This window comes from Coregonus clupeaformis, chromosome 6 (genome assembly GCF_020615455.1).
Source record: "Coregonus clupeaformis isolate EN_2021a chromosome 6, ASM2061545v1, whole genome shotgun sequence".
Taxonomy (NCBI): Eukaryota; Metazoa; Chordata; class Actinopteri; order Salmoniformes; family Salmonidae; genus Coregonus; species Coregonus clupeaformis.
The window spans coordinates 3,341,022-3,352,500 of NC_059197.1; the positions used below are offsets into that span (position 1 = coordinate 3,341,022).

Here is an 11,479-nt window from a genome sequence, read left to right on the forward strand (position 1 = left end):
ACTTTGTCTTCCTGCTACCAGCTGACTAGCGGTGAACATGGCATAAGTTTAGATCCATAGAAGAAACATTTAAGTCAATGTCGGACTGAGAAAGAGAGAAGGGGGGGTGGGGGAGAAGCTGAGATTTATATGAGAGCTGTATCCTTGGAGAGAACGAGGGAGATTGGGGGAAGACAGAACTAGAGACAAGAGAGAGAGAGTTAAAGCACAAGGAAGTGAAGACAGGGCCTTGTAATCTGTCTGAGCTATGTGTCATGTGATTCCAGCAGAGTCGGGTGAGGAGGAAGGGAGGGGGGGGTGAACGTGCCACGTGGGTGGATGAATTAATGAGACCCTGCCTTCTCTCTGACAGTAGGGTTTGTGTGTCTCCGCTCCGCCGATAGCTGGATATTTGTGTCCCTTTCTGGTTTTGTTTCTGACTGTGGTGGGTGTGTGTGTGTGTGTGTGTGTGTGTGTGTGTGTGTGTGTGTGTGTGTGTGTGCCATGAGTGCCTTGCCGTGCAGTGTTTAGTCTTACTCGTCTCTTGTTCTCTTTGGCCTGTTACTGTTGTAAACCCCAGATAACAGAGTGGACCCCTTGCTGTCCTCCCTCTCTGAGATCCAGGGGTACATCCCATATGGCACCCTATTCCCTATATAGTGCACTACTTTTGACCAGGGCCCATAGGGAATAGGGTGCCATTTGGGACGCAGCCCCAGTGGTGCTGATCTGATCGCAGCGCTGAGCTGAGCTGAGCTGTGCTAGGCTGGGTTTACGTAACCCCTCAGTGAGCTCATACATGGCTAATGGCTTCATGTTTACCATGGGGCAGAAAGGCTGGCAGACAGGCAGATAGACAGACACGGTTGTGATCCCTGCCTGTCTGCTTCTCAGCTCAACACCTCGTCACTACACTACCACCACCTTCCAGCCTCTCATGCTCTCCTTATTTCCTTCTGATGATTGTGAGAGAGAGAGAGCGAGAGAGAGGGACAGACAGAGAGAGAGGTTCACAGATCTGGGGGAAGGGAGGGGAGGAAGAGACTTGCAGGAGAGAGAGAGAGAGAGGAAACTTTTGACATCCTCTGTTTTCACCAACCCCCCTCCCCTGTTCCTCTGTTACCCCATGCCCAGGACCTTAATTCTCCACTCGACACTAACAGTTTATTTCCATAAACAAACGCTCAGCTAGTTCCCTGATATACATCTCTGGGTTAGGGCTCCACCTGGAGGGCATTACAGAGAGGCTGGTTTATCTGATGGACACACACACAACCACACGTACGCGCTCGCACACACACACACACCAGGATTATACATCTATCACACACGCATGCAAAGGATCCTTGGAGTGAACATTAAATACAAACAGTGATTCACAATCAGTGCTATATGACTCACATACACACACACACACGTCACTCTCGCCAAAAAATATTAACATAAACAGGTGCATTAAAACACACATACACAGACCATCACCTTCACCCCCACACACAGACTCTTGATCTGTGCACTCCGCTGTTTGTGCATGTTGTATTATGGGCTCAGCACTAGATGGCAATGGCAGAGTACTGTACTGACTGTACTGTACTGTACTGTAGACCTCAGATCACTACAACCTTCCCCTTTCTGACCTCTTCTAGCAGAGCAGCTGTAGTGTGTTATACACCCTAGTCATCACTGTTACAGGCTGGCCCCAAGTCAGAGACAAACCTCTCTACAATGTGTTACTGTTGAAGAATACATTTTTTACAATATTTTTCTTTTACAGTATGTTCGAGAGAAAAATACAACTTTCCCTGTAGAGGAAAGAAAGGGTAGAGAAAGAAAATAGAGAGAGAGAGAGATAGATGTCTGTTCACCTATTCAAGGCTCTGTTTCAGAGAACATGGGCAAGGTGTGCTATATCCGGTAATGGAGGTTTTACGGAGAACATGTTGTGACCGTAGGGGAGGAACCAAAGCTGTGGGTTTGAAGAGCTAGCCCTCCACATACCATTGACGACATCGACTCTGCAGAGCAGAGGTTTGTGTGTGTGTGTGTGTGACCTGTGTCCGTGTGGGTGTGTGTGCCAGTGTGTGTGTGTGTGTGTGTGTGCCTGTGTGACGTGTGTGTGCCTGTGTGACGTGTGTGTGTGTGTGTGTGTGTGTGTGTGCATGCGTGTCCCACTCACCACAACCTGTCAACACCACACCGTGCACAACAGAGAAATAGTTCCATTTGTGGTGCAGAACAACAGCCAGCAGCAGTGTTTAAGCAGGCTGAGAAGTTACAGGTTTCAACCTTCTTTGACTTTAGGTAAAACCTAACTTGAACTCAAACTGAAAGTTTAACTGAAACTTAACCTCAAACTTAAACTCAAACTTAACTTGTGGAAAGTAAACTCTTATCTTCCACTCTGTTAATGGTGTCAGAAATAGCTCCTGTGTGGCTCAGTCGGTAAAGAATGGTGCTTGCAACGCCAAGGGTCGTGGGTTTGATTCCCGCTGGGGCCACCCGTCTGTAAAATGTATGCACGCATGACTGTAAGTCGCTTTGGATAAAAGCGCTTGCTAAATCGCATATTATATTACAAATATAACCTAATACTAATACTACTGTTATAATAATACTATTACAGTGTTCCACAATATTATGTGTTTTAAGACGTTAATTATCTAAGCACATACTTTACAAAGTAAACATGCTCAAGTATCTCTCACGAGTCTGTCACCCATGTCTGCGGCCTGAGTGAAATGTTGCTTCCTGATCCTGAGAGTGGTTAAAGCTGAGAGAGGGAGGGAGGGAGAGAAAGAAAGGGAATGAAAAAGAGGGAGAGAAAAAGAGAGCGACAGACAGAGAGAAAGAGGGAGAGGGAGGGAGAGAGAGAGTGGAGATGGAGAAAGAGAAAGAGAAAGGGAGAGAGAGCGGAAGAGGGGCGAGGGAGAGAGGAAGAAAGAGTGAGAGAGAGAGCGCAACCTTTTGTGCCTCTGCAGTGCCCCGTCAGAGACCCAGAGGCCAAAGCTGAAGTTTGCCACTGAGAATTCGCAGCTCTGAGTGGCAGCATCCTGTTAAGGTCGTCATGACAACGGCAAATGTTTTCCCCGTGTAAACCCCAGCCCCCCTTGCCACATCAACCCACTGTGCGATGACTCACACACACTGGCGCTGCATCCCAAATGGCACAATATTCACTACATAGTGCACTACTTTTGTCAAAAGTAGTACACTATATAGGGAATAGGGTGCCATTGAGCCTTGAGTCTGCAGTCTGCAGACTGCAGCCAGCGGTCCAGGCAGGGCCTCCCATTCACTGCAACCAGGAGAGCATGAAGACTGGAGACTAGGGAGGGGAGATAGCTGATAGTAAGGAGCTTAATCACATCAGGAGGTTAAAGAGTGAACTCACACACACACACACACAAACCCTGTCTCTCTCACTCACTTATCAACACAGTACTGCTAACGACTATTCGGTCTGTGCCACCATTGGGCTGCACAATCCAGTTAGGCTGGGAGTGCTTTGGTTATTGTGGTTGTGCTGTGGAGCCAGGGCCGTTCCGGGCAGCTGGAACACGTTAAATCCACATCGGAGACAACATGATGACTGATGTAACCCTACTGGGAATCATAGAAGTTAACCCTTACACGCACACTAACTCAGCAGTAGTGGTTTATTTTCCTCATTGTTGATGATGGAAAGCAGAGAGAGTCCAAGGGTGGAGATGATGGGAGGGGTTAATGAGAGAGAGAGAGAGAGAGAGAGAGAGAGAGAGAGAGAGAGAGAGAGTAGAGAGAGAGAGTAGAGAGAGAGAGTAGAGAGAGAGAGAGAGAGAGAGAGAGAGAGAGAGAGAGAGAGAGAGAGAGAGAGAGAGAGAGAGAGAGAGGGAGGGAGAGGGAAGGGAGGGAGAGGGGAGGAGGGAGAGGGAGAGAGTAGAGGAGAGAGAGTAGAGAGAGAGTAGAGAGAGAGAGAGAGAGAGAGAGAGAGAGAGAGAGAGAGAGAGAGAGAGAGAGTATAAAGCATTTAGTCTCATTGTGCATTAAGGATGAGCAGTGTGTGTACTGGCACTCAGAGGATCTGACACGATCCCTGTAATGTGTTGGCCAAGATAAAACGCTCACATTACACTGTGTTACTTATTGATGCTCCTTTTAACCCACACTAACACAAGGAGCTAGAGAGGCGACCTGATTATAGTGCGCGTACGTGTGGGTGTGTTTACAGTACTGTGTTTATATTTAGCTCTCAAGAAGGCATTGTAATTAGGGCTGGGCGATATGGCATAATATCATATAACGGTCATTTTTAACATTATGACGGTATTTGACGGTATTATATGTTTTTGAATAAAACAAATTCTAAATTTGCTTAATGAGTAGTATGTGACCCTAGGGTGGCAACGCATACATTCTAAGTGATTTCAATAGGTCTTTCTCCATTCTGATTGTTTTATACTGTTAAATTAAAGTTCAACCAAAAATAATTTTCTTAACTTTGATCAATTTCTGCATTTCCATCACTCATTTGAGATCACTGCCATGTAGGCCTGCACGATATTGGCAAACAAATCTAGGCCTTATTTTTAACCAAATGTTGCAATTGTGATTTGACTTACGATTTAGATCAAAACACTTGGGTGAACTGTTGGAATCATGGACATAGAATCATTATTTTAATTCTATAGTTAGTATATAATAGTGAGCACTTTGAACACAGTGCTGTTTGACATGACAACAAAGGAACATGCCAGGGAGGAGTTATTGTGACAGGGTAGGAACCAAAGTGTTGGTCAGTGTTTCCTAGGGAACCCTATAATCTTTGGCTACATTAAATGTTTTCTCTTAGCTACTTCATGTAGCTAACATATTCATGCTTCGCCTAATCCTCTTTGGCTCAGAAGTAACTGTTGCACAAACAACATGCTGATTTAGGCCTACACCATCACTGGTATCAGGCTGTATAGCTAACCGGTTGCTCTGACTCAGTATATTTATTAGCTAGCCAGCTAACTAGTGATTACCATTAACACGATTTAGCCACAACTTGCTAAGAAAAGACAAACTAGCTGTTTGCAGATGTAAGAACCACAAACTAATAGTGTAATTATAGAACACTTGTGTATTTAAATGAAGAAGCAAAGTGGAAACAGCATCGTTGCATGTGCTGCATTTTGGGATCCTGAGTGGCGCAGCGGTCTGAGGCACTGCATCGCATTGCTAGAGGTGTCACTACAGACCTGGGTTCGATCCCGGGCTGTAAAACAACCGGCCGTCATCGGGAGTCCCATAGGGCGGCGCACAACTGGCCCAGCGTCGTCTGGGTTAGGGGAGGGTTTGGCCGGGGTAGGCCATCATTGTAAATAAGAATTTGTTCTTAACTGACATGCCTAGTTAAATAAAGGATTTAAAAAATATAAATAAAAAGTGACAGGGGGCAGTGCTAGGTCTGTCTGGAAAGCGGCATGGAGAGGGAGAGAGCAGAGAGAGATGACTCAAGTAGTGGAGTAAGTTATAAAAATGGACGTTTCACATGGCGTATCACATTTACCAAACCGGTCCATGCATCTGTCACGCCCTGGCTCTGGGGAGGCTTGTATGTTGAACCAGGGTGTGAGTGTTCTTTGTTTTTCTAGTTCATGTATGTCTATGTTGGCCAGAGTGGTTCTCAATCAGAGGCAACGAGTGTCAGCTGTTGCTGGTTGTCTCTGATTGGGAACCATATTTAGACAGGCTGTGTTCCCACAGTGTTTGTGGGATCTTGTTCCAGTGTGGTTTGTGTTAGACCGAGGACGTTACGTTATCGTTTTGTTCGTGTAATCATTAAATAAAAAGTATGTTCGCCTTCAACGCTGCGCCTTGGTCCTCTGTTCCCGACGATCGTGACAGAAGATCCCACCAAGACTGGACCAAGCAGCGTGTCCAGGAGCCATCGCCAGGGAGATCTCTAGCGGATCTCCTTCGCCTCCTCGACTGGGTCAAGCCGTGTGAGGAAGAGAGAGGCTGGACCTGGAAGCAGAAGGGCGAAAGTCTGGCGAGAGACATGGAGACCTGGTCCACGGGTAGGAGAGACGCCCAGAATTTTTTTAGGGGGGGGCTCACGCCGTGGACGACGGGGCAACAGGAGGCCGCCAGGTTACGGGAGTCACTGGTCACCAGGGGGAAAGAGGATGTAGAGGCACGGCGAGAGGTACTGGGGTGTGTTGCCAGTCCGGTCCGGCCTGTTCCTGATCCCCGCGTAGGGCCAGTGGTGTGTGTTCCCAGTACGGTCCGGCCCGCTCCTGCTCCCCGCACCAAGTCAGTGGTGCGTTTCGTCAGCCCAGCTCGGCCCGCTCCTGCTCCCCGCACCAAGTCAGTGGTGCGCTTCGTCAGCCCGGCTCGGCCCGTTCCTGCTCTCCGCACCAAGTCAGTGGTGCGCTTCGTCAGCCCGGTCCGGCCCGCTCCTGCTCCCCGCACCAAGTCAGTGGTGCGTTTCGTCAGCCCAGCTCGGCCCGTTCCTGCTCCCCGCACCAAGTCAGTGGTGCGCTTCGTCAGCCCGGCTCGGCCCGTTCCTGCTCCCCGCACCAAGTCAGTGGTGCGCTTCGTCAGCCCGGTCCGGCCCGCTCCTGCTCCCCGCACCAAGCCAGTGGTGTGCGTCGTCAGTCCGGCACAGCCCGTGCCTGTTCCACCGGTGCCTGGTTCGGCACGGGTCAGCTGCTTCACGCCGGAGCTAGAGCAATCCGCTCCACCAGTGTGCAGTCCAGCTCCAGCCAGCAGGGCCAGACCGGACCAGGGGTACTTTGGGGGGTTAGAGAGGGAGTGGGGATCATGCCCGGAGCCGGATCCGCCGCCAAGGCGGAGTGCCCACCCGGTCCCTCCCCTGTGGTATTTGGTTGGCGCGGTCGGAGTCCGCGCCTTTGGGGGGGGGTACTGTCACGCCCTGGCTCTGGGGAGGCTTGTATGTTGAGCCAGGGTGTGAGTGTTCTTTGTTTTTCTAGTTCATGTATGTCTATGTTGGCCAGAGTGGTTCTCAATCAGAGGCAACGAGTGTCAGCTGTTGCTGGTTGTCTCTGATTGGGAACCATATTTAGACAGGCTGTGTTCCCACAGTGTTTGTGGGATCTTGTTCCAGTGTGGTTTGTGTTAGACCGAGGACGTTACGTTATCGTTTTGTTCGTGTAATCATTAAATAAAAAGTATGTTCGCCTTCAACGCTGCGCCTTGGTCCTCTGTTCCCGACGATCGTGACAGCATCAATACCGGTATATAGTCAAATACGGTATACCGCCCAGCCCTAATTGTAATGGTGTGTTTGTGGGAGGTGGGTGTGTGTTGCTGTCACACAGATGCTGAAGGCCCTAATCATGGGATATATACATGCTTCCCAAGATGGCCTGCTCCTCCCTGTTGATTAGGGCCAAGATAATACCCTGAACATATTCTGTGGATTCTACTAAACACATACTGATTCTACTAAGCTACTAAACATTACAGCTTATACTGTGTGTGTGTGTGTGCGTTAGTTAGTTACTTAGGGTTGGGCAGTATCCAGATTTTCATACGGTCATACCGTTTCTGTACCATACTGGGATATACGGTATTACCGGAAGTACCGCAGAAAACAATTCAGCCAACAGGGATCTTGATCCAGGAGGGGATTGAATGTCTCTGCTGTAACCAAGAAGCTTAATCTTGCCATCTAGCCACTTAGCTAGCAAGTTAGCAAACCAAATGCATAGCTGGAGCCCTGAGCTGGAGATAATTTATTTGACACATCTTAGTTATACTGAAATAAGCAGTGGTGTAGCACGCACCCCCGCAAGGCGGGCGTGCCCCCAACCCAAATTATGATTATGATTATTCATATTATATAGAAAATGTGCTGTAAAGTTCCCTTTTTTTCTCTTGAACATTTATTGAACAATGACGTTTTTCACTACTTTTAACCAGGGCCCATAGGCCCCTGCTCTCTAGGCTTCTGCACTTCATGGACAGTAAATCCAGAAGAATTGGATTGGTATACACAGCAAACTGGTTTTCTGCTAAGGAAGGAGAGGGAGAGGAAAAGGGGGCTCATCTTTCACTTTGTGGTGGAGGTCAATGCAATAGGTGGCCATTTGATTAATTATTCAGCAGTCTTATGGCTTGGGGGTAGAAGCTGTTAAGGAGCCTTTTGGACCTAGACTTGGCACTTCGGTACCGCTTGCCGTGCGGTAACAGAGAGAACAGTCTATGACTTGGGTGACTTGAGTCTTTGACAATTTTTTGGGGCCTTCCTCTGACACAGCCTATTATATAGGTCCTAGATGGCAGGAAGCTTGGCCCCAGTGATGTACTGGGCCGTATGCACTACCCTCTATAGCGCCTTAAGGTAGGATACCGAGCAGTTGCCATACCAGGCGGTGATGCAACCGGCTGTAGAACTTTTTGAGGATCTGGGGACCCATGCCAAATCTTTTCTGTCTCCTGAGGGGGAAAAGGCGTAGGTCGTGCCCTCTTCACACATTTCTTGGTGTGTTTGGACCATGATAGCTTGTTGGTGATGTGAACATCAAGGATCTTGAAACTCTTCACCCGCTCCACTACAGCCATGTCGATGTGAATGGGGGCGTGTTCGGCCCTCCTTATTCCTGTAGTCCACGATTATCTCCTTTGTCTTGCTCACGTTGAGGGAGAGTTGTTGTCCTGGCATCACACTGGGGTTTCTGGGATGATGGTGTTAATGTGAGCCATGACCAGCCTTTCAAAGCACTTCATGGCTACCGACATGAGTGCTACGGGGCGGTAGTCATTTAGGCAGGTTACCTTCGCTTTCTTGATGGTTCGTCTGAAGTTTAACACTTTTTTGGTTACTACATCATTCAAAATGTGTTATTTCATAGTTTTGATGTCTTCACTATTATTCTACAATGTCAAAAATAGTAAAAATAAAGAAAAACCCTTGAATGAGTGGGTGTGTCCAAACTTTTGAATGGTACTGTTTGTAAATAAGGTATTTCAGTTTTTTACTTTTCATAAATTTGCAAAACTTTCTAAAAACCTGTTTTCGCTTTGTCAATCAGATTGATGAGGAAATTGTTTTATTTAATCCATTTTAGAATAAGGCTGTAACGTAACAAAATGTGGAAAAAGGGAAGGAATCTGAATACTTTCCAAATGTACTGTATGTAGGCCTATGTTTATGCATAAGCTCTAATATGCATATGGGTGTTTTGAGTTAATCATCACCTTAGAACGCGCTGTCCATTTCGCTGTGTTAGGCTTTGGAACAACATCCACAACTACCATTTTTTCCACTTAGTTTCAACCTGTTGTTAAACTTCTTTCTTCAAATTGATCAATCACAGTGAGGTGAGTTTTAAAAGCACGATACTGTTTTGATGATTTTCGATAGAATTTGCATTGATGTTAGACTGGTTAGAGAGACAATATAGCCCTGAGTACCAGGCAATTAGGACCTGATCGTCGTTAGCGAGTTGGGTACTACCAATGCGTGTCCAGAGTGCATTTTACTGTGGAATTTTACTGCGGTCATGACGGATGACTGCCGGTGTGGCGGTAATACGGTCACCGCAACAGCCCTACTCACACCCTCTTTCTCTCTCTCCTCTCTCCTCCTCTGGCTCTTTCTCCCTTACTCTGTCCTCTCTTTCTTTCTCTCTTTTTCCCTCGCTCGAGTCTCACTCTCTTCTCTTTCTCCCTCCTCCTCTTTCTTTCTGTCTCTCTATTATATGTATCTCCTCTCACTCTCCCTTTTCTTTCTCTGTGCTATTCTCCTTTTCGGGCGCAGACTGCAGCACTTTCGGTACCGCTAAGTGAGTGTACAGTATGAGCTAGATTTCAACATTCTTAAGTGGGAGAGAGGGAGAGAAAGAAGTACGGAGCGAGAGATAGTGTGTGGAGTAGGTGGCTGGTCTGAATAGTTGAATGACACTGTTACTACTGGTGTAACACAGCTGGTGGCATGCACAGACACACACATACACACACACACACACATACATGCACACATACACACACACACACACATACATGCACACATACACACACACACACATACATGCCCACGCACACACCCCTTTGCTTAGTGCAATTCCCAGAGCTCGCTCCAGCTTGGATTGACTTCCTGTCTTTTTACCATCTCCCTCTAAATCACGGCGGAATATTTGTGTGAGTGTGTACAGTATGTGTGGACGAGGCAGAGAGAGAGAGAGTGCACGAGAACTCGAGGGAGCAGGCGAGACTGGGTGCTAGAGAGTGTGTGTCTGTGTGTGCTTTTGGCCGTCGGTTCTGGTCAGCTGACGGCCGTGTCTTGCGTCGATTGGAGGAGCCAGCTGCATTGTAGGCGGATCAGGCAGATCAGATCAGTGCGGAGAGTGGAGTGACAAGGCAGCCTCTGTCTGCTGCAGCCGGAGGGAGCCCAGCACTCAGCACTTAGCAGTACTGAGCCAGAGGAGAGCAGTGGGACTGTAGGACAAAGCAGGCAGGCAGGGCTGGAGCACCGGAGCTTTAGGGCTGGAGCACGTCTACATGTGGGAACCTGGGCTAACCTAACCAGGACTAGGCTGTAGCTGGGGTTTCCTGAACTTTGCTCTTAGCTCCATTAGGCTGGTCCAAGGTCCAGGGGGCCAGGGCTGGGTGGTGAACCCAGGGCAGAGGCCACTGTCTGGGGGTGACGTGGTTGGGTACCTGGGTATGGGCTGCTCGGCCAGCTTGGTGCTCCTCCAGGCCCTGCGTTCCGTGGGCCGGGCAAACTGTGCCCACATCTGCTCCCGCCAGGACCAGCTATCCCTGGACGCCCTGCCGCCCGGCAAGGGCCACGCCGCCTCCGGGGGAAGTAGAGCCCTCACCATCGTTGTTATGGTAACTAACATCAGACTGCGGACCTGTAGGCTGCAGCCTCCCTTCTTCCTTTGTTGGGGGCATGGGGGCGGGGTGTACGAGGGTTAGAGGGAATCTGTTTGGGCTCCTTCTGTTTTTGGATACAAGTGTTTGCCATGTGGTATTCTCCCTTCGCTGTAGGTTAATGTGTCCTCTCTCTGTGTGCGTGTGCGTGTCCATATGACTGAGTGTGTGTGTGTGCGTGCGTGTATGGAGGGTAATGTATTATCCAGGAGCGAGGCATGATGTAATCAGAGCTGTGTGTTATTCCCTCTCAGCTGAGAGGGAGAGGGGCGGAAACCGAGGCAGGGGGCTGGCGGGGGTGTACAGGGAGAGCAGGGGGGTGGGGGGTGGCTGTGGGTCAGTCCAGGGGAATTTAGTTTCTGTGGGAAAAATGTGCTCTTTGCTCATGGCTTGTCTAATAGGCTGCTGAAAAGATGATGTGAGTGTTTGTCTAAGTCTATGGGTGAATGAATGAGCAAATTAACAAATGTAGGATACTGTACTAGACTGGCCAATATTCTTATGTTTCTGTCTGTGAGTGACAGCGATACTGATTGTGCTATACCATTTGGATCCATTATTAGGAGCAGTAGGGTGAAGTTGCCCCTGTATGCTGCTCTTGGGTCAGTTTTGCATTTTCCCTAGTAATGGTTAAGGT

The 11,479-nt window shown here is 48.5% G+C and overlaps 1 protein-coding gene across 7 annotated transcripts in view; it reads left to right on the plus strand.

Moving 5' to 3' along the window:
• LOC121567330 (dedicator of cytokinesis protein 10) overlaps positions 1-11,479 on the plus strand; it is a 181,547-nt gene that overhangs the window by 45,425 nt on the left and 124,643 nt on the right. For 3 of the 7 annotated variants that reach the window (XM_045217318.1, XM_041877285.2, XM_045217348.1), the window contains exon 1: positions 10,232-10,800. The exons of 2 other annotated variants lie outside the window; for them this stretch is intronic. In XM_045217318.1, coding sequence (XP_045073253.1) covers positions 10,633-10,800 — 168 coding nt within the window. In that variant the 5' untranslated portion in view covers positions 10,232-10,632. Of the gene's footprint in view, positions 1-10,231; positions 10,801-11,479 lie in introns of those variants that run through there. 2 more of the 7 variants (XM_041877286.2, XM_045217322.1) reach the window with 2 other exon arrangements.